The 27,936-nt window shown below is 39.7% G+C and overlaps 1 protein-coding gene and 1 long non-coding RNA gene across 25 annotated transcripts in view; one reads left to right on the top strand and one right to left on the bottom strand.

The window, feature by feature from the left end:
- FNBP1 (formin binding protein 1) overlaps nucleotides 1-27,936 on the bottom strand; it is a 122,539-nt gene that overhangs the window by 69,918 nt on the left and 24,685 nt on the right. For 17 of the 24 annotated variants that reach the window (XM_037007922.2, XM_037007921.2, XM_037007924.2 and 14 more), the window contains exons 1-2: nucleotides 14,196-14,261; nucleotides 8,243-8,358 (exon numbers count right to left, since the gene is read on the bottom strand). In XM_037007922.2, coding sequence (XP_036863817.1) covers nucleotides 8,243-8,358; nucleotides 14,196-14,246 — 167 coding nt within the window. In that variant the 5' untranslated portion in view covers nucleotides 14,247-14,261. Of the gene's footprint in view, nucleotides 1-8,242; nucleotides 8,359-14,195; nucleotides 14,275-27,936 lie in introns of those variants that run through there. The other 7 variants (XM_073222899.1, XM_037007941.2, XM_037007928.2 and 4 more) reach the window with 3 other exon arrangements.
- On the top strand, nucleotides 14,284-24,092 carry LOC140846492 (uncharacterized). The gene is made up of 3 exons (XR_012125627.1): nucleotides 14,284-15,163; nucleotides 16,380-17,417; nucleotides 17,580-24,092. It is a non-coding gene; the product is annotated as an uncharacterized lncRNA (long non-coding RNA).

Raw genomic sequence — 27,936 nt, 5'->3', positions numbered from 1 at the left:
AGGGATGGAGAGCAGATGACTAATCAATAGACTTTTCCAAATATATTTGGAGTAGCATTTATGGGACTGGAGTATCGAAAAAGCTTAGCGGCTGCATGTGAGATATTTTTAGTACATGGTTTTAAATATTAAACCATTCGTCCATTAACTATATATTACAAATTGAAAATAGCACTTCTAAATCCACATCATATATAAAAAAATCTTTCTAAGTCATTATTTTAAAGGTTACTTAAATACATGTTTTCTCTTTAGTTTCCAGTCCTTAGTAACCATAAAAATTATTTTAATTTTATATCTGGTTGAAGGGAACAGCTCAGACAGACGCAGGCAAATGAGCACTTTTTGTGGTTTCCTTTTACCAGTCAAATCCTAAACAAGATTAAAGACCTGTTGTGGGTCTGTAAAGACTGTTGGAGTTCTGATGAATGAGTATCATTTTGACAGAGTTAGCATATACAGCATTCAAAATGCTTCTTCAGAGCACCAATGAATAATTCACTCTACAAATGCCAGCAGAGAACTAAAAGCGTAAGAGGTTCTGAAGGGAATTTCAGGTCTAGGAATATTTCTTTCCGGGACCACTACAAAGAAGGACCAGCTCTCATTTCCATTCTCAGACTATTTTACGCTATAGACAAACTTAATAAAAACACAGAGCCCATAAAGCGAGAATCTCCTGACTACAGGATAAAACAGAAGGGGATGGGAAGGGGGCGCGCAATGCTAAGGAAATGAACTAAGAACGAAAACACACCACTACAGAGCTAATATATAAAGAAGGTTGGATATCGAATTCAACAGAGAAAGTTTTGAGATAATCGTAACACGGAAAGCAACTCACAGGAACAGAAACAACATGATCTAAAGACCAAGATGTTGTAACGTAAGGAAAGCTCGTATCTCTGAAGCATATAACCAATAGGTAGCATAGAAAAAACACTCAGATGTAACAGAAGGAAACTCCCCTGAAATAAAGGAAGAGGTGAATCTGCATATGAAGGGGCTCTAAGGAAAACTTACAGGACCATTAACAATAAGGCATAGCTTGGTGAAGTTACCAAACTGCCAAGTGGAACAACAAAAAAAGTTCTTCACACATAGAGTCAAAAAAGCAAGTTACCCACAAGAAAAAAATTCTGGCTGGCCTCAGACTTCTCCCCCAAAAGACAATGGAGCCGCGAAGTGTGCAGAGGAAAGAATGATCAGAGGCACAACCAGGTCAAACTGCGTGCGGTCAGGCCAGGGGCCTTCTCGAGCAAGCGAGCACCTGAGGATTATCCTGCAGGCTCTCGGTAGGGCAAAAATATTCCTGTTTTTCTTGATGCCAAGAAATAAGTGGAGAGGCTGTGGTAGAGAGAATGGTGGTGAGCATGTATCTAAATTTAAATATAGAATTAAGACAAATTAACTGTGGGACTCATGTGACAGACCAAACGATATGACTCAACTAGAAGAGGAAGCAAAATATGTAAATATTATTTTATCTTTCCTAGCAGTGAGTCAATTGAATGGATTTAAAATTCCAACATGGAATTAAAAAAAAAAACCACTAGTGATGTACTACAGATTTTTCATAATCTTTCCCTAAATCTTCTAAGAGTTTAATGAAGTTCAGCAAATCCTTCAGCTTCAATTTAACATCTTTTACGCTGTTGAAATAAATTTTTAATTCCTTGTATAGACAATGTGCAGCATATTTAATAAGATGATTTCCACATCGTTTTACCTTTTATTTACAATCTACTCCAAATAAAAAAAAATGGACTTGAACATCAAGAAAAAAGCACATATGGCTCAAAATGTATAAACACATGCTCAACCTCACTCACACTAAAGAGACACAAATTAACACTCAGGCTTACCAAATTGGCAAGATAGAAAAGACTGGTAACAAGAAAATAACTGGTAACTGAGGGTTAAGCACTGCCACATACTCTGATATGAATATTAAAGGGTCATTGCTCCAAGGAGGACAACCAAGCAAATTCTACCAGAACCAGAGCTCTACTTTTAGGAACTTATCCTCTCATGCACTTGCCCAAGTGTATTATTCAAGGTTATACATTGCAACTTTGTTCAGAGCTGAAAACAACTGGAAACAATCAACATGTCCACCAAGCCAATGCAATACTGTAAAGCTGTAAAAATTAAAACACATGCTTGGAACAATCTCCAGGACACAGAAAGGCAAGGGCACACTGAGCTGCTGGGGAAGTGAGCAAGGAACATGCACTCACTTGCCTGTGTATGCGTTAAACTGCTCTGGAAGATACATAAGAAACTGATAACATTTATTGCCCCTGGGGACAGGGATAAGAGGAGGGACACCTTCTCCTTATACTATTTTACACCTTTGGAATTTTTGATCCTGTGAATTCATTATCTGGTCATAATAAATAAATCATTTTTTTTTCCAGAAACATTTGCTAAGGGCAATCAATAGTTGGTTCTCACATAGGATATAAAAAGATGTTTTTAGATTATATTAGAAATTTGACCCTACACTGCCTTGAATAAACAGTAATTATATATAGCAGAGGTCAGCAAACTTTTTCTGTGAAGGGCCAGAAAGTAAATATTTCAGGCTTGGCCTGTAGGGTGTGGTCATGTGGTCCCTGTTGCAACTATTCAACTACCATTGTTTTGCAAAAGCAGCCATAGACAATACATAATGAATGGATGTGGCTGGGTTCCAATAAAACTTTATTTAGAGAAACCAGGCAGTGGCTGGATTTGGCCATGGGCTAGAGTTTCCTGACCTACAGAAATCAAAGCCCTTATTATCATCTTCTGCCTCTAAAAGACGTTAGCATTTTTTTCCTATAATGCTAAAAAGAGTAAAAATTATTTAATGATGTAAGTCTCCCCAAAATGATCGCGTCGATTGTTCAACATCATACTAACATTTCAAGCAAGTATTTGTTGAATATGCTCTAGTCACATTGGCCTTTCCATTTCTTGAACGGAATATTTCACCTCAGGCCCTTTGCACTTGCTGATTCCTCAGCCGGGAAGAACCACCCCAGGCCTTTTCACGCCTGTCTTCTTGTTCTTCAGTTCTCAAGCCATGAGTTTTCCCTGGCCAGTCTAGCTAAGTACCCCCTGCCCACCATCATAGTCTATTAATCACTTGTTTACCTATTTGGAGTGATAAATGCTATCTTTACATGACCTCATTCTTTGCTTATTTGCATGTGGTCTGTTTTCCGTCATGCGAAGGAGCTCCTCAGGCTCAGGCACTTCCTGTGTCTAACTCATTAGGGTCCCTCTGGAACTCTGGGGACACATTGTTAGTTATTTTGTTGTTTTGCAGCTGTGTCTGGGAAGGTCTCTCTGTGCACTAGGTAAACCTCAACCAGGGCAGGGGAGGGTTCTTGACTCTGATCGAGAAAGAATTCTCAAACAGGTGGGACAACTGTAGGTAAGGGAGGAATTCATTAAACTGAAAGTAGCAAGGAATGGCAGCTGCGTTGCAGGCAGCAGAGAGCAAGGGAGAACAGAGGGAGAGAGGAGAGGGAAGCTCACTGAATTCCTGCTCGGCATAGGGCAGATCCCTTCCCAACTCCTGAAGCCAGGGACACCTGGTATCTAGTGTCTGCTCGAATCTGCACAGCATAGGAACTAAACCACCCCAGGATTTGGGGGAGCTGCAGAGCACAAGGTGGAGTGAGATTATGTTCTGAGAACTTCTAAAGGCAAATAAAGGAGATTTTCGGGCAGGCTACTAAAGAGCATGACTGACAGCTGCAGTCCTGTTTGAGTCGCCCAGGCAAAGGGACCTTGCAAGCCCTAATCAGAATTCTCAGTAGCCCTTCCCTACTTGTCTGAAGTAGGACAGAGAGAGTGAAGACTTGTGCTTAAGTCTAGAAAATTAAATGAAAACACAGACACTTATCACTGGAAGAGCGCAGAGAAAAAACCCAGTAAGTTGAGCAGCGAGAAGGGTTTGTAAGGCAAAGTACACACTCAAAGAAAGGGGAGTGAAGACAACCTTAGAGAGAAGGTGCACTAAGGGCTTAGGATTCTGTCTTTTATGGTTTTCAAGAATGGGGCAAAGGGGGTGGGGTGGGTAGTCTTGACATGTGGTCTCATGTGGTCTATCTCTAGTAAGAGACATTATGTCACCATCCATAGTCTGTTTTCTAGATAATCTGTAAGATAAACTTAACACAAGGAATTTCTTGATTTTGTTCTTCTCTAAGATAGTAGTTACCCTCGAGCACTGGGATGCATCATTTATAACTGCTCGCCCTGCCCTAAGACAGCGCCGGCTATCGGCTGATCATCACAAAATTCATTAGGAATCTTACCTCCTAACTCCCTGGTTTTTAAAATGGAATCTTAGCCTTAAGATGAACTCCCTCCTGTTCTTACTATGCTGTTTATATCTTGGCATTTTTCATCAGAGGCAGGAAAAGTTCATCATGATGCTTGTCCCATGTCCCTGCCCCACCTCAATTCCGCTTGTGGATGAATGCTCTTCAGCTCTCAGGCCCGCGCAAAAAACACACAATTCTCCTTGAAGTAGTGCTGACCAGATATCTTAAATCTGTGCCCTGTTGATTCACTCTTTCTACAACTGTTCACTGAGCATCTATTGTGTCCCAGGCATTGTTCATACCACTGGGATACTTTAGTGAACACAGTTCAAGGACCTCTGCCCTTGAGGGGCTCCCATTTCAGCAGGGAGGGAGCAGGGGACAATAAACAATAAAAACACTACATAAGAAGTACAGCAGGGGGACGAAGTAGGCCTCACTGAGCAGGTAACATGTGAGCAAAGACTTGCAGGGGGTGTGGGGTCAGCCATGTGGGTTCTAGGGGGAGAACGCCTGAGTGATGTGGGCATGTGCAGGCCAGTACGGGCCTGGAGAGAGCATGCCTGGGGTGCACAGAGAAACAGCAAGGAGGCCAGTGTGTTGGAGCAGAGAGGGAGGAAGAAAGAGGAAAGAGATGGTGTCAGAGAGGTACAGGGTCTGATCAAGGAGGGCTTCGCAGGACGTCCACTGTAAGGATTCTGGACTTGCTGAGTGAAATGGGGAGCCGACGGAAGTTTGAACAGAGTACCATGACCTATCTGCTTTGTCGACAACAGACAACAGGGATAAGGATGGAATAAGGGAAACCAGGCAGAGGTGATGGGGTCTGGACGACCGTGGCAGCGGCGGAGGCAATGAGAAGGGGTGGGATCCTGGATAAATCTGGAGAGTGGAGTCATCAGGCGCTCCTGATGGCTTGCAGTAGGGGGTGGGGTAGTGCGAGACAAAGAGGGGCCAAAGATGCCTCCTGACGCTAGGGTTTCGGACCAAAGCAGGGCAGGCGGCAGCCGCACTCAGATGAGCGGGGGAAAGCTGGGCTGTGGAGATGCAGATGCTAATGGAGAGATTCAGTTGGGACAGGTTACATTTCGGATGTCTTTTTAGGCATCTGAATGGAGATACTGCATAGTCCGTTTCTGGAGTTGAGGACAGAGGTTGTACGGAGCTTGGAGATACAGACCTCTGAGCCACTGCCATACGGGTCAGACCTAGAGCCGCGAGACAGACAAGCTCACCCAGGGAATACAGACCCAGAAAAGAAGATGCCCGGGAACTGGGCTCTGGGGCAGAAGAGGAGGAACCAGGAAAGCAGGCTGAGAAGGGGCTTCCAGGGAGGTAGAAGGCAGCAAGGAGGAGGGAGCGTCAACCCAGAAAAGCTGCTTCTGGTTCAAAGACTACAAGGGCTGCAGACAGGCACCGGGTCGAACGACATGAAGGTCATCAGTGCCTCTGAAGAGCAATTCTGGCTGAGTGGTGCCGGGTGAGCCTGAAGGAGTGAGAGGAGAGAAATCAGAGCAAGTCAGAACACTTCTGAGTTTTGCTGCAAAGGGAAGCCAAGACATGGTGGCAGCTGGTGAGGAATGTGAGCTCCAGAAAAGCTGGGTTTTCTTTTTTTGTCTTTCAAAGATGGGAGACAGAATGGTGGCCTTGTGCGTTGCTGGGAGAACCCGGAAGAGGGTGAGGAAATGATGGTGTAGGAGAGACTGGAGAGCCCATGGAAAGAGTTCTGGAATGCGGGTGGGGTGGGGGCAGCTGTCCAATTACTTATGACCTTTTTCTTACCGACTTCTCCCAACACGTACAAATTCGGACACTTTTCAGGAACATAATGACACAAATGTTAATATTTAAATCTCAGGAAAGTACTTGCCAAGAGATTACCATCATAGCGGGAATACTGCTCCTCTATTTCAAGTTGTGAAACACAGTCCCCAGCAGGGTGAAATGCCAGTGGAGAGCTTTGAAACTCTACCCTAAATATTGTTGGCTCTGGGATTCTCTTCCAATAGCCTCCTATTTGGTGACCTAAGTCCTCAGCTCCCTTGGTGGCCAGGGGATCAGACAGGGCAAGGAAGGGGCCGTATGCCTTCCAGAGGCAGGGCTACAAAGCCATTTGTGCCGATGACACAGACCTGAGCAGAAACTTGCTAAGCACTGACTTACTGACGTCTGATAACAAACCTCTAAAGCAAGACAAGGGAGTGGACTAAGGCACCGGGAAAGACAGGTGTATGCCAAGAGACTGAGACGGAAGACGACAAATACACAGAAATCCCTAAAGTGAGATCTTATTTTAGCTGAAGTATTACATAATCTGTTTTCACACGAAAGATAGCATTTTATGACTCACAGTACAATACTTAAATAATCAAATGAAGCAGCTCATTCTCTCTTCCTGCTTTCAGTCCTAAAAGCCTTAGAGTGCTAATGGGACTGACAGACACACAGGGCACTAGAAATTGATCCAGATTTGGCAAGTTATAAAAATTACTTCATGGAGCAGTACATTTTACATTCTATTTATTCAGTGTAAACAAACTTATCATCCACAAAAACATTCCATTTTGTACCACGTAGGTACTTATTTACAAACAACAATGACGCCAGCCCTAGAAGAACCCACATTCTTTTTTTAAATTGAGGTACAAACAATAAAATGCACAAATCTTAGTGTACAGCTTGATAAATTTTGACATGCGTATACACTCATGTAACTATCGCCTTGATCAAGATACCAAACAGTCTAACTAATTCTTTCCCCTTGCCTATTTCACGCACCCCACCTCCATCCCCCGCCTGTGGTAACCACCAGTCTGAAGAACCTACATTCTTTCGATGATACGTGACATACCTCTTTTGCAGATGCTTTTTGGATTAAAACGGAAATGTTTCTAAACCAAGAGTCAGCTAGATCTTTAACAAGTCTTAAAACAATCTGCACACAGCAATTCAACCGAGCGAGACATCAGGAAAGATTCTGCGCGCCATTTCAAGTTTAAGCTTGGTCCCACCAACAACTTTCAAACATTTTGTAAGGAAAGCACACATGTTTTGGATAACGTCGTCATGACAGACCTAAGATGTCCAAAGTACTTTAAAATGCTGCCCTACAGGACCTTGCCCACGCTGCCGCACCGAACATTCAATCAGTTCAAGCACTTTGGAAAATGCTTCGACCCTAACTGCTAAAGCTAAACATACACAGAGCCTATGGCCCTGGAACTCCTCTCCTGAGTATATGCTTTAGATCCCCAAGCTGGAAACAAGCAATAGCCTAGAGACAGCTGAATGGATGAGCTGATACACAAACACTATGACACTAACCGATGAAAAGGAACAAATTGTCCCCACATGCAGCAACACGAATGGATCTCACCAAACCAAACACAGTGTATGATGAATGATGACACTCACGTAAGGTTAAAAAATAAGCAAAAGGAATAATCCTTGCTGTCGGATATCAGGAAAGTGGTCAACCACGTGGGGTTGGGAGGGAACCAGAAGCAGCCAGGTGTGCCTCTGAGGCTGGTAATTTTCTGTTTCTTGACCAGGATGCTGGTTACATGGCTGTGGTCATTTAGTGAAAATGTCTGGAGCTGTACACTTAGGATTCCTGCACTTACTTCTCTGTATGTATGTTATATTTCAATAAAAGTTTTCTGAAAAAATAAGCTGCTCCAAAACTCAGCAAATAGTCTTTCGAAAAACAAAGTCTAAAAGCAGTAATAGCTCAGTTTTTGTTTTTACTGGTCTCTGAAAAATTTCTATATTAAAAACAATTGTTTGTTTTGAAATATTACCTTACATGAAAGGGGCAAAGAGATATTTAAAAGATTACACGTTTATACTATAAAATGAGAACATAAATGATCTTTACCTCTATTTTGTGGTTCACAAATAACCTTAAAAAATCAACTTACCTGAGTTGTTTTGCATAGCTGAGCTCAATCTCTGTCCTTTCCTTTACAAATTTGATGTATTTCTCAAGAATATCAATTCCCCACTGTGTGTGTTTTTCTAAGTTGTCAAATTGATCCTGTGAAAAAGAAAGAGAGAGAGGGAGAGTTTATAATCTTTCTCTGTGATTAACGTAATTTCAGTGAGCAATTCTCTCAACAATACACGGGTATGTAGAATGCAGTCCTAACATTTTCCATGATAGTACTTGGGTGTTTTTTTTTGCTGAACAGTTTTAAATCAACATTACCAAATTTGGTTTGAAAACTGCCCGGGGTACTGAACTCTGACCCATTTGTTCATGTTCCCTATTCCTATTAGAAACATGGCTTTTGGATATAGTTAATGTCTTAGTGCAAAGGAAAATGTCTTTTCCAGATACCCAAAACTGAGTGAGAGGTGAAACGCACACACTAACCCAGTCCCTCTCTTTGCACCTTAGCTGTCATCTCTGAGTCATCACTCAAAGCAGTTCATTGAAATCTGAGACAAGGAAATGGCATGGAGAAGAGTTACCAAATACTGCTTTCTTCAAACAAATAAATAAAGTGACTCACGCAGACTTTATTCAAACCTATTATCAAGCCTACATCATGTGCCCAGAATGGTGCCAGAAGCTGGGGAACTGAAGTGAACAGAAACACAGCTCACGGGCAGAGTACAACTGAGATGGCTGGTGTGGAATAAAGAGAAGGGGGTGGGTATTCCTGCAACATGTGACGTAAAGGCATGGAGATGTCTGGGAATCGGGTGCGAGGCGAAGGAATGAGGGGTGGTGGGCTTGAGAGAGCCCTGCCTGATTACACAAGGCCTCAAATGCTGAGCAAAGGAGCTTAGCCTCCCCAGAGGTCACAAATGGGCCACTGAGGGGCTTGTGAGGGGAGTGGCATGGCCATAGATATGCTTACAATCACCAGGAGGTGAAAGTCAGGACATCATTCCAGTGTTCCAGATGAGAGAACACAGGAGCAAAGGGAAGGATTTTACAAACACTTAAGGAGTAGAATCAGCTAGTCTTAGTGACTGGTTGGAGGAGGAGGCTGGAGGCGACATGAAGGAGGGGGCAGGATTCTGGGTAAACCCCAGGTTCTGCTTCCTGTGGTTAGAGGGAAGAGGGGCAGCAGTTTGGGGTGAAGTGACACATTAGGTGGCGGGGTGACGTGTCCAGAAGAGGGCTGGCTGGAAATGGATCTATTCCGAGTTAAAGGAGGGAGGCTAGTGAGCTGATGGATCTGAAGGGACAGCAGAGGATAGGCCCAGTTGGCTGCAGCTCTGCCCTTAATATAAGGAGGGCCTGGCCCCAGAGGGCTGTGGAGGTGAGGGGGGCATTAGGACAGCAGCACTGGGCAGGGAGAATGGCAGGAAAGCAAAGATGGAAAGTTTCTGCCTCCCAGAGGTGACAGTAAGAGAGGAAGGGGATGAAGGTTCTGGCCCCAGCTCTGGGCTTCACAAGGGCCAGGGAACATCTCAGTCTTAGTCATCTGCCTACAAGAGGTAGAAGTAACCCCTCCCTAATTTCACAAATGAGTCATGAGGATCATGTAAAATGGTGAAGGGCCAAATCGAATATAAAATACAAAGGTATAATTTAATTCCATCACATGCATGTGCCGTGCAAACAGCACACACGCAGAGGGATCCCGCAGCTGGTCTTTAGATCTAGCATCTTGAATTCTACATCTGTCATTGTGCTTTGATTCTATTTTCATTCAAAGCCAGGCCGACTGTATGTAAAACAAGTAAAGGTAGTTCCCCATAAATCAAGGTTGGGTGGCAGTGAGCAGGCCGCAGAGTCAAGGAAACTTTTTTCTCAAACTTAAGAAACCCTCCCCTGAAGAAAAATAATTTCTGCAACCGAACTTCCACCCAGACCCACAGGACCATTTAAGAAATGTCAACCTAAGAAATTAAGGTTTTATTTTACTAGACTGTGTTTTTAATGGAAAATGATCACTGTAAAATGTTTGTCTTTATGCCTCATAATGTTCATAAATTTAATTAATTTATCATAAAAACTAAGGGACACATATATAAGGTTTTTGTGGATTTCTTGGTCCTCGAAAATGTATTCCACAAACTCCTGGGTTCCATTTCAAGAAACACTGCACAGGATTATTTATTTATGTTATCTATAAAGACAAGGGTTGTGTGATTAATAGAGTAAACACGACTATAATTCTCTAAACTACTTGAGAGAACAAACACAAAAACAATTGAAGTAATGATTACAAACCATTCCTAACTATTTAGAGCAAGGCTTCTTTAAAGCTCTCTGCTAATCAGTAACCCTTTGTTATCCTCGTTTCACTAGAGAGCCTATTTATTTAAAAACTCCTTTCCACACCCTCCCTCCATTTGAGAGAGCCCTCTGTCTGTATAATTCTGCATCTCCAGAGCCTTGGCTATTTTCAGCATTATAGGTGTTTCTCAGAAAACTTGCTAAGACCATCTGCTCTTAGATTTCACTCTGTCCTATTACCAACCTAACTACATTTTCCCGTTATATTATTAGCATGCAATGCTCTTTAGCCCTAATGCATACAATATAAAGCGACAGCTTTTGATACCAAAACTTAAAAATAAATCTACATTTGAATTGAGTCCACCTCGAAAATGACTGGCTCCAAACCAACAATATGTTTTCAATGAAGCTATCTGTATTCAGGAACATTCTGCAAGCTATACTAAAACACGAAAATAAGGTCAAAATAAGATAGATCTTAATAATGAAAACCTTATGCAGCAACAAATAAACTAGCACTTGCTTGGAATGCTAGTACAAAGTCTTTTTTATACTGTGTATGTCAAAACGTCTCTGATGACCCACACTCTACCGTTGATACCACATGGATCATCGCAGCCTGGACTTTTTTTGCAACACCTAAAAAAAAATTCAAAACAGATGAAAAACTAATCAACCCACTTAACATTCTTGTCTGAAATGTGGAAAACCTAATGGAAAAAAATTCCAAATCTTAACAAGACTCCTTTGTGAGCAAATATTGTACGTGGTCCTTTAAAAAAATAGCCATTGCTCCTCTGGGGATGGTGTGATAATCAGAAACGCATGTCTTCCTGTTTGATATCAGATGATACCAGTTGTGAAGACTCCTTTTCCCTCTGATCATTAAGGACCCCCCAGAAGCTGACTGTGTTTATGTGGGCTCTAGCTATCACTATTAACCCGACCAGAAATTAAAAACTGAGTTTTTTTAATGTGTTAATTCACTTAAAAAGACAGCAACAAATTCATTACATGTTAATGTAATAGCATTTTTTTATACTTTTAAGAACTTCGCTTTCCAAAACAAAACAAAAATAGTGAGAAAAGTGTCACTGTCTTATATTCTTGCAAATCTCTTTCATGTCTGGCTTAATGGAAGACAGCTGGGGATTCTCATATCTGCTTCTGCGTTCAATCTGTTGTGATTTTTACTTTGGTTGTAGAATATGAAAAAATACAACCTCACACATATATGTAATAAGAAAATGGAGGAGAATTTCAATAGTATTTTTAGGTAATTTTGGATATTCTTACACCACACCAAAACTCCACAAATAACAGTTTCTTAAAGGCTAGTTGCAAGATGAAATCTGAAGCCACAGCAGTGGGTTTTTCCTATTTGGTTACCATAAAATGCACTAGTCTATCGTACACTTTGAAAAGACCTTTTCCCTGTGCATGATTGATTGTATAACATTATGCATTGGTCACTTAGAAAATATTATTTCACTGATACGTATATATCTTCCAAATGTTGACACATTTCATTATAAAATATTTTTAAAATCACATTTGTTTATATCACTACCAATCTCATCCTTTTGGATGAATCCTCAAGTATTTGGAAGCTGTCAAGCTCATACTGGAAAGTACAAATGTTCCAAAATTCTAATTATCTTATAAATGCAACAAATATTGTTAGTTGTTTCCTTAAAGTGACAGCCTCACTTCATTCATTTGAGAAAATGTTTACTTCTCTGAAGTACAAATGGTGTTCCAGGAACAAAGCAACTAGTTCAGCTCACACACAGTCATGTATTTTAGTTCACACTAAAGTGCGTTAGGCATCCCATCTTGCCACATGCTATTAAAAAGATGCATTTTCAAGGGATGAGATTTAATAAAATTCATAATCTTTACTGCTTCACAGAGGACATTTAAAAATAAAACTGATTTTTTAAAGACCATTAATAGTGAAGAATACAACACCTGCTAGCACCGTTTGGCGCCACTGCCCTGACTTCCTGCTAAGGTGCCGGCAACCTTACCCACCACAGCCTCTGCACCACCAGTGCTAACATACACACAGCGAAGAAGACAAGGACTTAGTATCTTTATGAAAACAGTTTTGACTTTGTGGACTCTAGAAGAGGTCTCTGGAACCTCCAGATGTCCAGGAACCACACTTTGTAAGAACCACTACTGTATGACACACACTCTACAATTGCAACCTGAAACCTGCATATTTCCAAAGATTAACAAAGTCAGATAATATGACCTAATAGGAAATAATGTTTAATTTATACGTGCAAACTATATAAACACTCAACAGTTAACTCTAATATTGCCAAGAGGAGTGCAAACAGATGTGTCCAAGTAGCTGGTTATAGCCTGATGGGCCACCTTGGCTTCTCATTGCTCCTTGAACGCAAACCAAGCAAAGGTTCATGCCGGGAGCTCGGCCTGAGAGGCTGAGAAAGCCGAAGAGACATAGGAGGAGCGCGCAGTTCTATCAATCAGTAAACAATCGCTGTAGTTTGCGATTATTTTCAGGTTTTATGTACATTGAAGATTGAACCGGAATAAGTCTGAACTATGGCATTTGTTTGGGTCCCTATATCTTCATCAGAGTTTCTAAAGAAGCACAAAATTCAATACAAACAAAATCTTGCCTTCACATACCTACACTATAAACCCATCAGTGTTGAGACTATTCTTTCTAGGTCAGTATATAATCATGATTCTTGGTTATTCAGGAAGTCTGAAATCTGATTCTCTTTTTCAACTTATACAAAAGAGCTGGCACCGGAACTACACTCCGAAAAGCTGGTTACTTTAAGAGGAGGAAACCAAGTTGGCCGCCCACAAGGAAGTTTTCCCCAGAGCACAGGTCAATTTGTAACTGGGTACTTCCTATAATTGACAAGTGTACTAAACCCACTGACTCAAAGATCCCTGGGATAAGCCAATCTAGTAAGCAACTAAGGGGCTAAAGTTACCTCTGTGTAAATGGCCAGCCTCCGAGAGAAGGGGTACCCTGAGGCCAGATGTCCATGAGCAAAACCTTCCCTGTGACAAGTCACTTGCTCAGTGAAAGGACTTGTCCCTCCATATATATCACTGGATCCACCTACACCTGGGCTGTCCACACTGTTTTAAGATACTCTAATTTAGGATAAACTCACTTTCCTAAGGATTTGGGCACTTTGAGAAACGGACCTTAAATAGCTTTATTAAAACAGAATCCCTTGGGATGACATTACCGGTATCAGCTTCCTCTTTATCTTTGAGGGAACAGTGTCAGAGGGTATATAGATTTACTCAGAGTAAATGTAACAAAACTCCATTTAAAATGTTTCTAAAAATCAATTTGATTCTGCATATTAAAGTAGCGGCATGTACAGGAACAAAAAAGCACCATGAAACTTTATCAACAAAAGTCTCACCATAAATAACACCTAAAATTCTCTATCTCAAGTTTTTAACAAAGACTTCAATTGATAAAGACGTTTTCCCTTACATTATATTAAAAGCAGAAATACCCAAATATATGTTTTCAACATAAAAGTGTCAAACCTTTGAAGCGATGGAAAAAATCATTACCCAAATTGACTTCATTGTTTACCCACAGGAAGAAGAAATAAAATGTGAGAGGCAACAGGGGGGGGGTTTATTTCAAGGAGCACAGATACCTTATGTTTTGACAGTACAAGTAGATGCAGATGCAGAAAGCATATATTCATCAGCTGTTCATTGGATGCAGTGGTGGTGCTGAAAAAGAGCATGTGTATTGATCAGAGGCTCCAACATCAGTGTCAGGGCTGGACCATCGAGTTAATGCAATGGGTTTTAATTAAAAAGGAAAAGCACACAAACAGAAAGGTTTTACTGAACTCACAATCTCTTTAAAATGCAAGTCAACAACTTGACATAAAAGCAGGTACAAATCTGCTGTAACTCGTCACAATACAAGTCTGTTTCTGTTGAGAAAATGAAAATCCTACAGAATCAGCCTTTGTGGTTCTCTCCCCCAGTTGCACTCTAGACACAAGAGGTAACACCAGACACAGACACAAGAGGAAAACAGAGGTATGAGTTAAAAAAAAACACACACACAGAAACAAAAAACCAGCAACCTTCACTGAAGTTTAAGAGCAACAGCCTGTGGATGAAGTGAGCAATACAAAGAATGTGGAATGGCACCCAGAATATGAAAAGCTGCATTTTTACAGCTTTGTAACAATAATGATATTGTATGAAAGGGCAATGAGGAGGCTGGTGCTGGATTCACAGCAGGTGGACGGACACAGGAAGCAGGGCGGGTGAGTGCAAGGATGCCCTAGGCCAGATGTGGTGCAACCTCACATGCTGCCTGATCAATGAAGAAGGAGGGTAAAAACCAGAACATGTAGAAAAAGCACCAGGATTTTGACCATCTTGGAGTGTGAGTGGATGAGATTTGGAGGGAAAATTGCTATGGAAGGTATTCCTTTAAGAAGCTGGCAGTAAGCATCTGGCCTTTTTCAGCGTTCTTAGAACACCTTGCTGTTTGCCTCTCTGTTCCATTGGCTGCAGTAAAAGCAATAAACAAACAAAAACAAACATCTGTAACTGCCCCAGATATGCTGAGTGACAGAGACTTCAAAGAATAAGATATCAGGTAAAAGACACTTCAAATGTTTCTTTTTTAAAAAAGTAATGCTCACTTTTCTCATTAAAAAAAAAACTAATTAAAAAAAATTGAAGTATCGTTGATCCACAACCTGATACTAGTTTCAAGTATAGCACACAGTGATTTAGTTTATTATTAAATCCTCACCCCCACTAGTACGGTTACTATCTGTCAATACAGGAAGATGTTAGAATCATTGACTATCTTCCCCACGCTGTACCACCATCCCGTAATTAACTTATATGATGCTTGAGAATTTTTGTGCCCCTTTAGCCTCCTTCCCTTCCCACCCCAACTCCTCCCCCACAGTACCACCAGCCACTTCTTAGTGTCTATGAGTCTACAGCTATTTTGTTCATTTTGAACAACACACTCATTTTTTTAAATTCAAGTATCATTGATATGCAATCTGACGAAGGTTTCACATGAACAACACTGTGGTTTCAACATTCACCCATATTATCAAGTCCTCACCCCCACCGATTGCAGTCACTGTCTATTAGCGTAGTAGGATGCTATAGAGTCATTACTTTTCTTCCCTGAAAACACTCATTTTTTTTTTATTTTGGTATCATTAATCTACAATTACATGAAGAACATTATGTTTACTAGGCTCCCCCCTTCACCAAGTCCCCCCACAACCCCTTCACAGGCACTGTCCATCTGCGTAGTAAGATGCTGTAAAATCACTACTTGTCTTCTCTGAAAACACACTCATTTTTAAAGTGATCTTAGAAATTACTCCTCCATTGTCAAATACCTTAAATAGAAGAGGAAAAGTAAAGATGACAAAGCTAAAACAACTAGGTTCAGAAAAATGATTCTGACTTCTAAGTGTGGTGGGCTAAATCAATGGTAATGACAGAAACGTCACAGCAAGCAAGACCTTGCTCTCATTAGAAAAAATGCTCTGTCCCATTATGACAGAACCCAAGGGGGCTTTGTCAAGTCATGATTGTCAGATGAACATCCTTAACACAAAGGTTCGGTATCATTAGTGTCTGGCCTCAACCAGGAAATGGAACTGATGCGTTCACTTCCTGGTTTCTGTACATCAGCTTGGACAACCAAGGCTGTCTAGCCAGGAATTAGTTTCTTTCCTGACCTGCTCAACCAGCCGATTCAAGACTTACAGGCCCCTCCTCTCGCTGTCCCACATTCCTTTCAGCCCTGGAGAACTAAGTGTCCCTTTCTAACATCCCAGGCTGTGCTCTGCAGGTGATTCTCCCCCCCAGGAAATAAGTTCAAGACCAATACAAGGGCAGAAGAAAAGAGGGAGTGGGAGAGAAGACGAAACCACAGTCTGAACACCAGAGGCACTCTGAGGGCAGTCCAAAGACTAAAGAAGAGCAAAGTATATATGCTAAATTTTTAATGAGAAGAAAAAGACAGATTTTTATTTTATTTTATTTTATTTTTTGCTGTTGAATAAGTCCTTCATTGCTTTATTGAGGTATTGACATACAGTAGTGTGCAAACTTCAGGTGTACAGCATTATGATTTCACTTGCATAAATCAAAAAATTATTACCCCAACAAGCTTAGTTAACACAATCATCTCATATAGATACTGAAAAGGAAAAAGAGAAAAATTTTTTTCCTTGTAGTGAGAATCCTTAGCATCTCCTCTCTTCACACCCCTCACATGTGCCATGTGGCAGCGTCAGCGACTGTCACCATAATGTATGTGTCATCCCCAGCACTTGTGCATCTTACAACAGGACCACGTTCCCCAGGCCCCTCCCTGCTGTACTTCTCTGCACTTATTCTTTTTTTTTTATTAGTTTTATTTTGGTATCATTAATCTACAATTACATGAAGGACATTATGTTTACTAGGCTCCCCCCTTCACCAAGTCCCCACACATACCCATTCACAGTCACTGTCCATCAACATAGTATGATGAAAAGGCCAGATTTTTAAAGCCCTGATTTATTTCTAAACTCTATGAATATTTCCAGGTGTGTGTGGGGGGTGCAAAATATTACAGAAATGGTTAACTTTGCACCAATGAAAAGGATACTCCAAACACTTAGCAATGAACTCACTTCCAATTTTAAGTAAAGAGGGTTAGGCAAACTCTCTGGGTACAGGTGCTAGAGCTAAGAGGGAAAAATTGTCCTGTACTTGCCAATTTAGGAGGAAAACACGAGTCTGCAGAGAAGAAGAAGAAAGCAGAGATCCAAGACATTACCCTGGAGGTTCAAACCTGCAAGCTTCCCATTGGCTGATTCAAGTCCTTGGTGAGACTGCCTGTTTTCCAGCCCCTGGTTCTGTAAGATATCCCTTCGGACAGAACCTCTTGGCTGAGGATCCAGCAGCCACCCCCCACCCCCCCACTCACCCCATCTTCCCTTTGGCAGAGCACCTCTATTATAAGATCACTTTTTCCATCTTCCTTGCAGCTCGGACATGGACATGTGACATCACCCTAGCTAGCCAGATGTATGGGATATCTACAGGTGGCTACTTTGAAAGGTTGTACCGCCTAATAAACTGCTCCTCTTTATTTGACACGGTCACAGCTGTGTGCTTGAAGTTGCTGCAGCCATCCTGCAACCATGAGGAGGAAGTATTGCTGTGTGACACAGTAATTCCTCTACTGGGTACATATACCTCAGGGGTTGGGACCTGGCAACAAGTAAGCGCTTGCTCATGTGCACCGCGAGACATGCACAGGGATGTTTATAACGGACCTGGAAACAACTGTCAGTCTGATTCCATTTATAGAAAGTCCCCAAACAGGCAACACTAAACAATGTATTGCTGACTGATACATTCATCAGTGACAAAAGCTACAAAGAAAAACAAAAGAATGTTTTTTAATACAAAATTCTGGAACATACTCAACAAGGGTGGGGAAGGACATGATCAGAGTGGGGCCACAGGGAGCAGAGCAATGCTCTACCCTTTTACCCGGGTGAATGTCCACGGCTGTTCACCTCACTGCTATTTCTCTATATACCACCCTATACATACACATTTTCATGTGCATAGCTTGTGATATGCCATAATTAATACTTAAATATTAGTTTATGAGTTGGGTGATGGGAAAATTCTCAGTATAAGAGAAATTTAAGATCACTTGAGCCTCTGTCAACTGGAGGTCAAAAATGAAGATAAAACATTTATGAGAGCAAAAATGAAGTCAATAGAAAAATCTACTATATACAGTATTGAATTATTACTTTTTTCTTGATCTATGTACTTCCTATTTTGTTCCCATAAAAAATATAAAATGTTCTTCAGAAAATGGGCACCATTTAAGACTCAAGTATGGATTAGTTATTGATTGCAAAGAAAATTTTACACTTGGAAGAAAAACTAATGTAAATAAATAAATAAATGAAAACCCAGGTCTATTATTGTCTAAAAGCCAAAAATATTTTTTCATATACTATCACAGGAATATAATAGATGATTTCCCCCAAATAAAATGTTCATGAAGGTTAAGAGAACATAAAATAATACAGTAAGCAACCTATACCTTTGCTACTCTAAGCCAAAATCTCATTCATTCATTCATCCAACAATATTTTACTGAGCATCTATGATGTATCAAACACTACTCTAGGAACTGAGGACACAGCAGTAAACAGATGACATAAATTCTCTATTCTCATGGAACTAATGGACTAGCAGAATTTTACTGTCCAAAGCTATGAATAAATTTCGGAAAGATTAGTTTACATTCCCCTAAGAACTACTAAGTCTCAAGGTAGGAACATTTTAAGGCCCGTTGATACCTATTAGCAAAGGTAAAAGTCAAAATATTTAACAACCTGTTATTACAAACTCCCACCCAAACAGAACAGAGGCCAGACGGCTGAGACATCCTGGCTGACAACTGACCTTGTCTGTTGCCCAAGTCCTTTCCAGAAAAAGTGAACTAATTACATACCCACCAACAGACTACAGGGGTCCCTATCTTACAGAGCCCTAACCAGAAGTGAATTATTACCATTCGTAAAACAAAACGCAAAAACAAAAAAGAAGAAAGCTTTGTGTTTTTGTAGGCACACTGCCTTACTATGCATTTATTTCATAATTTGTGAATTTAACCTTTTTAGACATGTTCATTAGCCTTTGGAATTTCCTCTTGCAACTGTTCTCTTCTTAATCTTAATCTTTATTCATTTACCTATTAGAAACTTTGTATTTCTTAGTTTTTCATGTAAGCTCTTCATATATTAAGGCTTAACTGTGTCGTATTTGGTGTAAATGTTTTTCTTAGTTTGACTGATTTAACATTTTATATATAGATTTGGCATAGAGACATACAAATGTATGGTTACCTCAGGGGGTTAGAACTATGAGGGTTCTCCCACTATTTTACACTTTTCTGTGTGCTCCAAATTTTCTTCAATAAGCATGTTTTCTGAGCAGCAATATAACACTAATTTAATTATCAAGTTATTCTTTTAAAGATACCTGAGGAAATAACGTAAGTAAATGTCTATTATGGAAGTAACTTCTACCTTCACTGGACTGAACTACCATTTCCTTCTGAGCACTAATCATGATAAAACAGCATAAATATTGCCACTTTATTCAAGTTTGACATTTGTACTCATAGGAAGAATGCCTCTACTGACATGTTATGTAACATTAAACAGAAGTCCAGGATTCATTTTCAACTGTCTTCTCTGAATTTCTAAATCCACTGCCAAGTACACAAATCAAGTGCTGCTACCTTCATACAAATCCGCCTGCCAAGGCGCACCTGGCATTCTTACCACATGGCTAATACTAGAAGCCTCTTTCGCTCAGCACGACCTCATCCTGCACCATCAGTCAAGACTAAAATGGCAGATGCCATCCGAGTGCCCTTTGATAAATATTTGCTGAATGAATGAATGCACCAATGGAAACTTCTCCAACTATCACTGTAATTCTGCTATTTAATTCCTTCTAACCCATGATCAGAGTCAGTTTAGTTTGAATACGCCATTTATTATCCTGGATTTAAGGGTGATGTGTGGCAGCTGCTCTCCAAAGCACTGGGGATGCGGCTGTGAACAACAGGAGGGTACCTGCTCTTACGGAGCCAGTACAAATGTTCCTCGCAAAGAGCATGCATGACATGAGATCTTACACATATAAGATATTTTTGTTAAAATGTCCAGTCAGACCATTAGGAGCTCTCAAGTCCCTCAGATCGGGTAGAAAAGAAGTAAAAAAAAAAAAAAAAAATTCTAGCACATGGCTGCTTTCCTTAAGCTGTTGCCAAAGAATCTGAGAGAGCTAAATGTTTAGATACCTATAATCCTAGCAAAAGTGTTTTCTTTTCATTAATTATACACGGGTAGTCAGCTCTCTTAATAACTAAAAGCTATTCAAGTTTTAAAAATAAACTTTCGCAGATCTTTCAAAGGAAACCCACCATGTTTGGCTCTGTTTTTGAGTGGTTGTAAATCATTTCTAGCTTCATCTTATTTTAATGTTTTGAGCTCTTATTTTTGTGTGACAGATTTCTCTTGGGCAGATGCTAATGTGGCCAACACACGAACACTACGCTTTAAAAACAAACTGAGGAAATTAAAACATACAGCACTTCATCCCAGATTTTCATGACCGGGCTGGGGGAGGGAGCAGCTGCAGACTGTTAGCAGGAGGCGGCCCCCCTCAGCTCCCACCAAAGCCGTGTGAGGTCACTTACCTTCTGGGCTAGTTTCCTCCCCCATCAGTGGAAATACCAAGAGTGTCACATTTAATGCCACTGAGATGTACACACTTTAAAATGATTAAAATGCCAAACTTTATGTATATTTTACCACAATTTTTTTAAAGTTTATGAAAAAAAAAAAGAGTATTAGGAGAAGTCAGAAAGATCACGTTAGACCTGACCACACAGGGCCATGCTGGCCACTGAAAGGGATTCTGGGGTGAGCCTGAAGTCACTGAAATGCTTTGAGAATAGTAACTTTGTATTGATATTATATATTGACTCTTGGTATCCATTTTCTCCCCTCCTAAATTCTACTTTATCATAAAGGCTAGAAAGCTAAAAACCACATTTCTCAAACTCTCTTGTTCTTGGGAATTTGAGTTTGGGTTTCAGGAGTGAGATGGACTCTCATAAGATCTGGAAAGCAAAAATGAGGTGGTAGAAAAAAAGCACCAACTTGATAGAGCTGGGACATAAAATGAGTTGATATAATGTCAAGTGCTTAAAACCGGCATCAAGTAGGCAAGTAGCTTCATAATGGTTTACTGACAAATTAAGCACCATAGCAGTATCAATACGGGTTGAATGATTAACATTTGTACCTAAAAGAGTAGGTAAGGTCATCCTTAACACTAGATTCTATTCCCGCTTTCTGCACATCAGTCATGGTGTGAGCTAGGAAGGAATCCCTCCCTGCTCACTAGTAGTTATGAACACAGCCCTGAGTGTAAGAACAGAAATCCCGGTGTTCCAGGGAGTTTTGGCAGGGCCACAGGAAGCCCCCAATTCAGAGGGAAGTGTGCATATTTGAAGAATTCAGGAATTCTTCAAAGCAGTATGCAAATGCAAGGGATTTTATTGGCCTTTCAAGGTAATCTACATAGTCAATGTAACCGCCTACATCTTTTGGCAGGTGCATTAATAATTCTACCGTGTCTTATTTTGTTAGCAATATAAACTGGGCTGGTCGTCTTCTGTTTGCAATCACAAATTTGGTGAGATTCACCTGAAGCAGACATCATGTATTCTGAGCTCCCGTCCCTTGAGTGTAGACTCTTTAGGTCACCAACAATAACAATGGCTACCATGTCTAGCATCCTAACTGCAGGCTCTGCTCCAAGCACTTTACATATTTCATTTAATCCTCACAACCTGCCTAGGAGGATGACACTGTTAATATCCCCTACCTGAGAAGGGTAAAGCGAGACACAGGAAGGCTAGAGGACTTGCCCAAGCCGACAGTTAATTAACCAGAAAAGATGAGGTTTGATTGAACTCAGAGCTTGAGTCTGTGGGCTTAACCACTACTCTAGACTGTTTGTGGAAGATGATCCTTGCTCTTGAGTTCTTCTACTGTTGGTCACTCATTGTGCTAAGTCCTTTATGAGCCTTATATATTCTGCCCCACAGTAACTCCATGGCATAGTCGGCATAATGTTAATTTTTTGACTTAAGATCAGAGTGATGTGTACACAGCAGAAATGGAACTTGAACCCAGTTGTGATCCCAAAGACTGTAATTTTAGCCTCTACGGAAATGGAAAAAGAGTTGGAAACATTCATGAAAAAAGCTGGCAAGGGTCAAGACCCAGCTGCCTTGTTGGAGTTTGGGAAGGTATTTTATGGGGGTCACCTGAGTCAAAAACCTACTAAGCATTATGGGTTGCGTGGGTGTATGTATTTGAAATTTTTAAATGCAGAGAAAGGGAACTGACCTCCAACCCAACCTTAAAGATAGTAGTAACACTCCCAAATTTTAATGCAACTATTTAAAATGTAAAATTTTAAGTGCCTACTGAGATGTTATCTTACAAGATACTGAAACAAAATTATTATTGCTCCATGCCCTTCAGGTAGTGCAATGCAAATTTCCACATCATTTACAAACCTACATTTACCCCAGGTAAAGGAAATAAATTCCAACAATACAAGAAGTTACCTTATAATGATGATAATAAATGGCACTATGAACAGCAAATAAGGTAACAGTCCAGTTCAAATTTTGCTTCAAGAAAGATGTAAAGCAAGTGTTACCCTTGTCGTTCTCATCTCAGCAACCCACAGCACCTCCAACATAGAATTTGGCTTGAAGGCTTATTTGTTTGTTTACTTACTTAAAATAAATGTGAACAGCAATACAGTCCAACTACGTGAGCAGACCATAGCCTCATTATGGCAAAGTAACACCATTATGAATTTGAATTTTTAAAACATTTTTGAAAATGCAACCTCACTTTCTCTTTTATAAAAATAGAAGATATTTAATTCATAAGCAGAATCTTCAGAAAGATCTTATTTTATGAAGTCATACATCTATAAAACATTATCTTCTGGAAAACAAGGTCCTTTTAAAGGGCAGCAAAAGAACCAATGTAGATCCTTTTAAATTTAAAATAAAAACTTGTAGATAATTATTTTTTATTGAAGGGTAGTTGACACACAGTATTACATTAGTTTCAGGTGTACAACACAGTGATTCAACATTTACATACATGATAATTCTAGCTACCAGCTATCACTATACAAAGTTGTTACAATATTTTGACTATATTCCTTATGCTATACATTACATCCCGGTTACTTATTTATTTTACAATTGGAAGTCTGTACTTTTTAATCCCCTTCACTTATTTCACCCTCTGCCCTCTCCCGCCTCCCCTCTGGCTACCATCAGATTGTTCTGTGTATCTATGAATCTGTTTGTTTGTTTTTTAGATTTCACACATAAGCAAAATCATGGTATGTCTTTCTCTGCCTGACATATTTCACTTAGCATGATACCCTCTAGGTCCATCCATGTTGTCACAAGTGGCAAGATAACATTCTTTTTTATGGATGAGTAATATTCTGTTGTATATATTACCACATTTTCTTTAGCCATCTGTCAATGGACACTTACATTCTTTCTATATCTTAGTTACTATAAATAAAGCTGCAATGAGCATAGGGGTGCATATATAGTTTGGAATTAGTGTTTTCGTTTTCTTCAGATAAATACCCAGAAGTGGGATTGCTGGATCGTATGATAGTTCTATTGTTAAGCTTTTGAGGCACCTTCATACTGTTTTCCACAGTGGCTGCACCAGCAGTGCACAAGGGTTCCCATTTCTCCACATCCGCATCTGCACTTGTTATTTCTTGTCTTTTGATAATAGCCATTCTGACAGGTGTGAGGTTGATTTCTCATTGTAGTTGATTTGCATTTCCGTGATGATTAGTGATGTTGAGCATCTTTTCATGCGTCGGTTGGCCATCTGATTGTCTTCTTTGGAGAAACGTCTATTCATGTCCTCTGTCCATTAATTAGTTGGATTTTTTTTGACTGAGTTGTGATTTATTTATATATTTTGGATATTAACCCCCTATCATATCATTGGCAAATACCTTCTCCCATTCAGTAGGTGGCTTTTTTATTTTGTTGTTGGTTTCGTTCGCTGTGCAGAGGCTTTTCAGTTGGATACAGTCCCATTTGTTTATTTGCGCTTTTGCAGCCCTTGCCTAGGAGACAGATGCAAAAAAAGAAAATTGCTAAGACTGATGTCAAAGAGCTTACTGCCTCTTTTCTTCTAGGAATTTTATGGTTTCCAGTCTTCCATTTAAGTCTTTTAATCCATTTTGAGTTTACTTTTGTATATGGTGTAAGAAAGAAAATAGTCCAGTTTTCCCAACACCATTTATGGGAGAGACCATCTTTCACCTCCTCTGGCAAAGATTAACTGACCATGTAAGCATGGGTTTATTTCTGGACTCTTCTATTCTATTGATCTGTGTGTGGATAGACCACAGTTTGTTATCCACTCACTTACTGAAGGGCATCTTGGTTGCTTCTGAGTTTCGGCAATTATGAATAAAGCTGCTATAAACATTCGTGTGCATGTCTACACTGATATTTTACCTTCAAAAAAAGGAAATTCTTTTTTATTCCTGGAGTTATCTCTATTTTAAAAGGCAACAAAACAATTACAGAACAATTTAAAAAGTACACTGACCACATAGAAAGTCAGGATTTGCTCAAATTAAGGAAACTTTTTCTTGGATGGTTTTCTCAACACTATCAGGCATTTATAAGAAACACTAAAGAAAAAAAAAAGGACAGGAGGCCTTTGTTTAACAGTTGCGAATAATTTAATTGTATGCATGCCATGTAGTTTCTTTTTCAGGCAGTATTTATAAAGATAGTATAAACTAGCAAGATTATATCCACTTCTCCAGGGAAGCCCCTTGGAATTCCCCAGACTAAAATGGCTCTTCCACATGTAGTCTCATAATATTATGTACCTTTTTCTTACAGCATTGATCACAGTATAAACCCACATTTATCTGGGTAGTTATTTGATTAGTAAGCTCACTGAGGACAGATATCTTCTGTTTATAGTCTACATTCTCCCAGGACATACTAGAAAGAATGATTACATTGGCAAATGTACTTTTTTAATGGTATCTAAAGAGCCAGTTAGTGAGAAATTTCTTAAACTTATAAACATATTTCTAGTTTTGAGAAGTATTCAAATGCATTTTATACACAGCTAATTAAAAATTATTGTAGAAAAAAGAGAGAAAAGAATTACTATGCAATTTTCACTATCCCAAATTTTTATTTTTAGATCTGACATATAGCATACAGAGAATACCTAGGTTATTGAAAATGCAGTCAAGAGTCCCCTTTTATATATCATTGCTTACCTCTTGCTAAAAATAAGTACATATGGCTAAAGAAGATGTGATGTATATAAACAATGAACTATTATTCAGCCATGACAAAGAAGGAAATTATGCCATTTACAACAACATGGATGGACTTTGAGGGCATTATGTTAAGTGAACTAAGTCAGAGAAAGACAAATACTCTTGTGATCTCACTTGTATATAGAATCTAAAAAAACTGAACTCAAAAAACAAACAAACAAACAAACAAACTCGGAGGAGCAGAGAGTAGAACAGTAGTTACCAGGGACTGGCGGGTAGAGAAAATGGGGAGATGTTGGTCAAAGAATATGAACTTCAACTTAGAAGACAAGTTCTGGGGACCTAATGTACAGCATGGTGATTATAGTTAATCTGTATTATGTATTTGAAAATTGTCAAGTGAGTATATCTTATATTCTCACCACAGAAAAGAAATGGTAATCATTTTGCAATATGTAAGTCTATCAAATCAATACGTTGTACACCTTAAACTTACACACTGTTACATGTCAATTATATCTCAATAAAGTTGGGGGAAACATAGAATATAATGTAACTAAACTGTACTAGAAGAATTTGTACAAATTGAAAATTCTGCCTCTTGAAAACCTGAAGTGGGGACTTTATTTCAAACAAGAATCATCTTTTGCTAGCTAGAAATAGTAAACTAACACATTAAAAAAGACAATCAAATTGCTATATTTTCCCCCCAACAAAAGCCAACATGTGCCAGCCAAGTTGATTTTTGGATTAGTATAACAATGAGACTGTACTGGCTTCCAAAAATATTCCTTATGCGTATAACAGTGATTTTTGGATGAAAGACATCCGTGGAGTGATTTAAGGAAATATTTTGGAATATCAGTTTTGTAATTTGCTCTCATGTTTACAAAAATCAATGAGCAAAGCTCCAAAACAGATCACCACAACTGCTCCATCTGGAACCAGAATCTGCCACATAAATTCAAATTTAGCCATCCTTAACTGTAAAGAAATAAACAATACCACCCCTGCTCATTTTTTTGTTTGTTTTGGTTTCCGAAGTGATGAAGGGCCAAAGAGAAACCTCAAGTTTTTCAAGTGATCACATGTACAATGCTTATTTTATCTGTCTAAACACTAGACTATTTTCACAGGACTCCCTAAAAACAAAACAAAAAGACCACAGAACTCGAATTAACTTCTCCAAGTCCCCATAAAGCTGTTCTGGTGATTTGCCTTTTAGGCAACAGAACTATGTTTTAATCACATTTTTCAACATGAATGCTAAGGGGGAAATTTCTGTCGGCTGTCAGAAATCTAGCATGATACAAATGGCATCAACATGGCCTAGGAGACCATGGCACAAACATGTTCACATCAGCAATATACATGACCTGGACTGTTCCATTTAACTGGGTTACTTTAGAACTGCTAACTCTTCTTGTGTCCAGCACTTTTTTTCCCTTTTCTGTTTTACTAGGTGTGGTCTGCTTGAGACCAACAGTATAGTAATAACTTTCAAACTCCTGTTTCTGTAATGCTTAAACTAGCTCAAATCAATATAAAACCGAAAGGTACTAAGAATTTAGTGAACACCAAAAGTTACCAAGAGGAATAGAGAATTAGCATGCCATGCCAACTCAGCAAAGCTGAAGCCCAATTCAACCCTTGAGTTCCTTGTACTCTGCTCTGAATGCCTGAACAGATTCAAGGGAGGTTAGCACTCAAGCACACTGAAAAGCTGCCATTTTCTCAAGTGGCAGGCAGCTTTCACCGCTTGGCTGGAAAAACAGAGATCGGTGAAGTGTGTAGATGTCAATGCAGAGTCAGACTTGGTTCTAACACCCTTTATTATCGAGACAAATTAAAACCACTATTAAACAGATACATATAGATACCAACCTCTGCTTAAAAAAAAAAAAAGACGTCTCCAAAAACAATGTCAAATTGTTGCTATTTTTTTTAAGTACTTCTGATACAACACATGAAATGAAACAGGTTATTTAAAATAGATGAGTGTTACCAGTAAGGATGGCCAGCATAGAAAAGACTAAGAACAACAAATGCCAGCGAGGATGCGGAGAAACGGGAACCTTCCTACACTGCTGGTGGGAATGTAAGGTAGTTCAACAACCATTGCGGAAAGCAATATGGAGGTTCCTCAAAAGACTAAAAATAGAAATACCATTTGACCTGGGAATCCCACTCCTTGGAATTTACCCAAAGAATACAACTTCTCAGATTCAAAAAGACATATGCACCCCCAATGTTTATCACAGCACCTTTTACAGAAGCCAAGATATGGAAGCAACCTAAGTGTCCATCAGTAGATGAATGGATAAAGAAGATATGGTACATATACGCATGGAATACTATTCAGCCATAAGAAAGAAGCAAATCCTACCATTTGCAACAACATGGATGGAG

This window comes from Manis javanica, chromosome 2 (genome assembly GCF_040802235.1).
Source record: "Manis javanica isolate MJ-LG chromosome 2, MJ_LKY, whole genome shotgun sequence".
Classification (NCBI taxonomy): domain Eukaryota; kingdom Metazoa; phylum Chordata; class Mammalia; order Pholidota; family Manidae; genus Manis; species Manis javanica.
The sequence above is the reverse complement of the archived record's forward strand: the minus strand, read 5'-3'. Positions and strand labels throughout refer to the sequence as shown.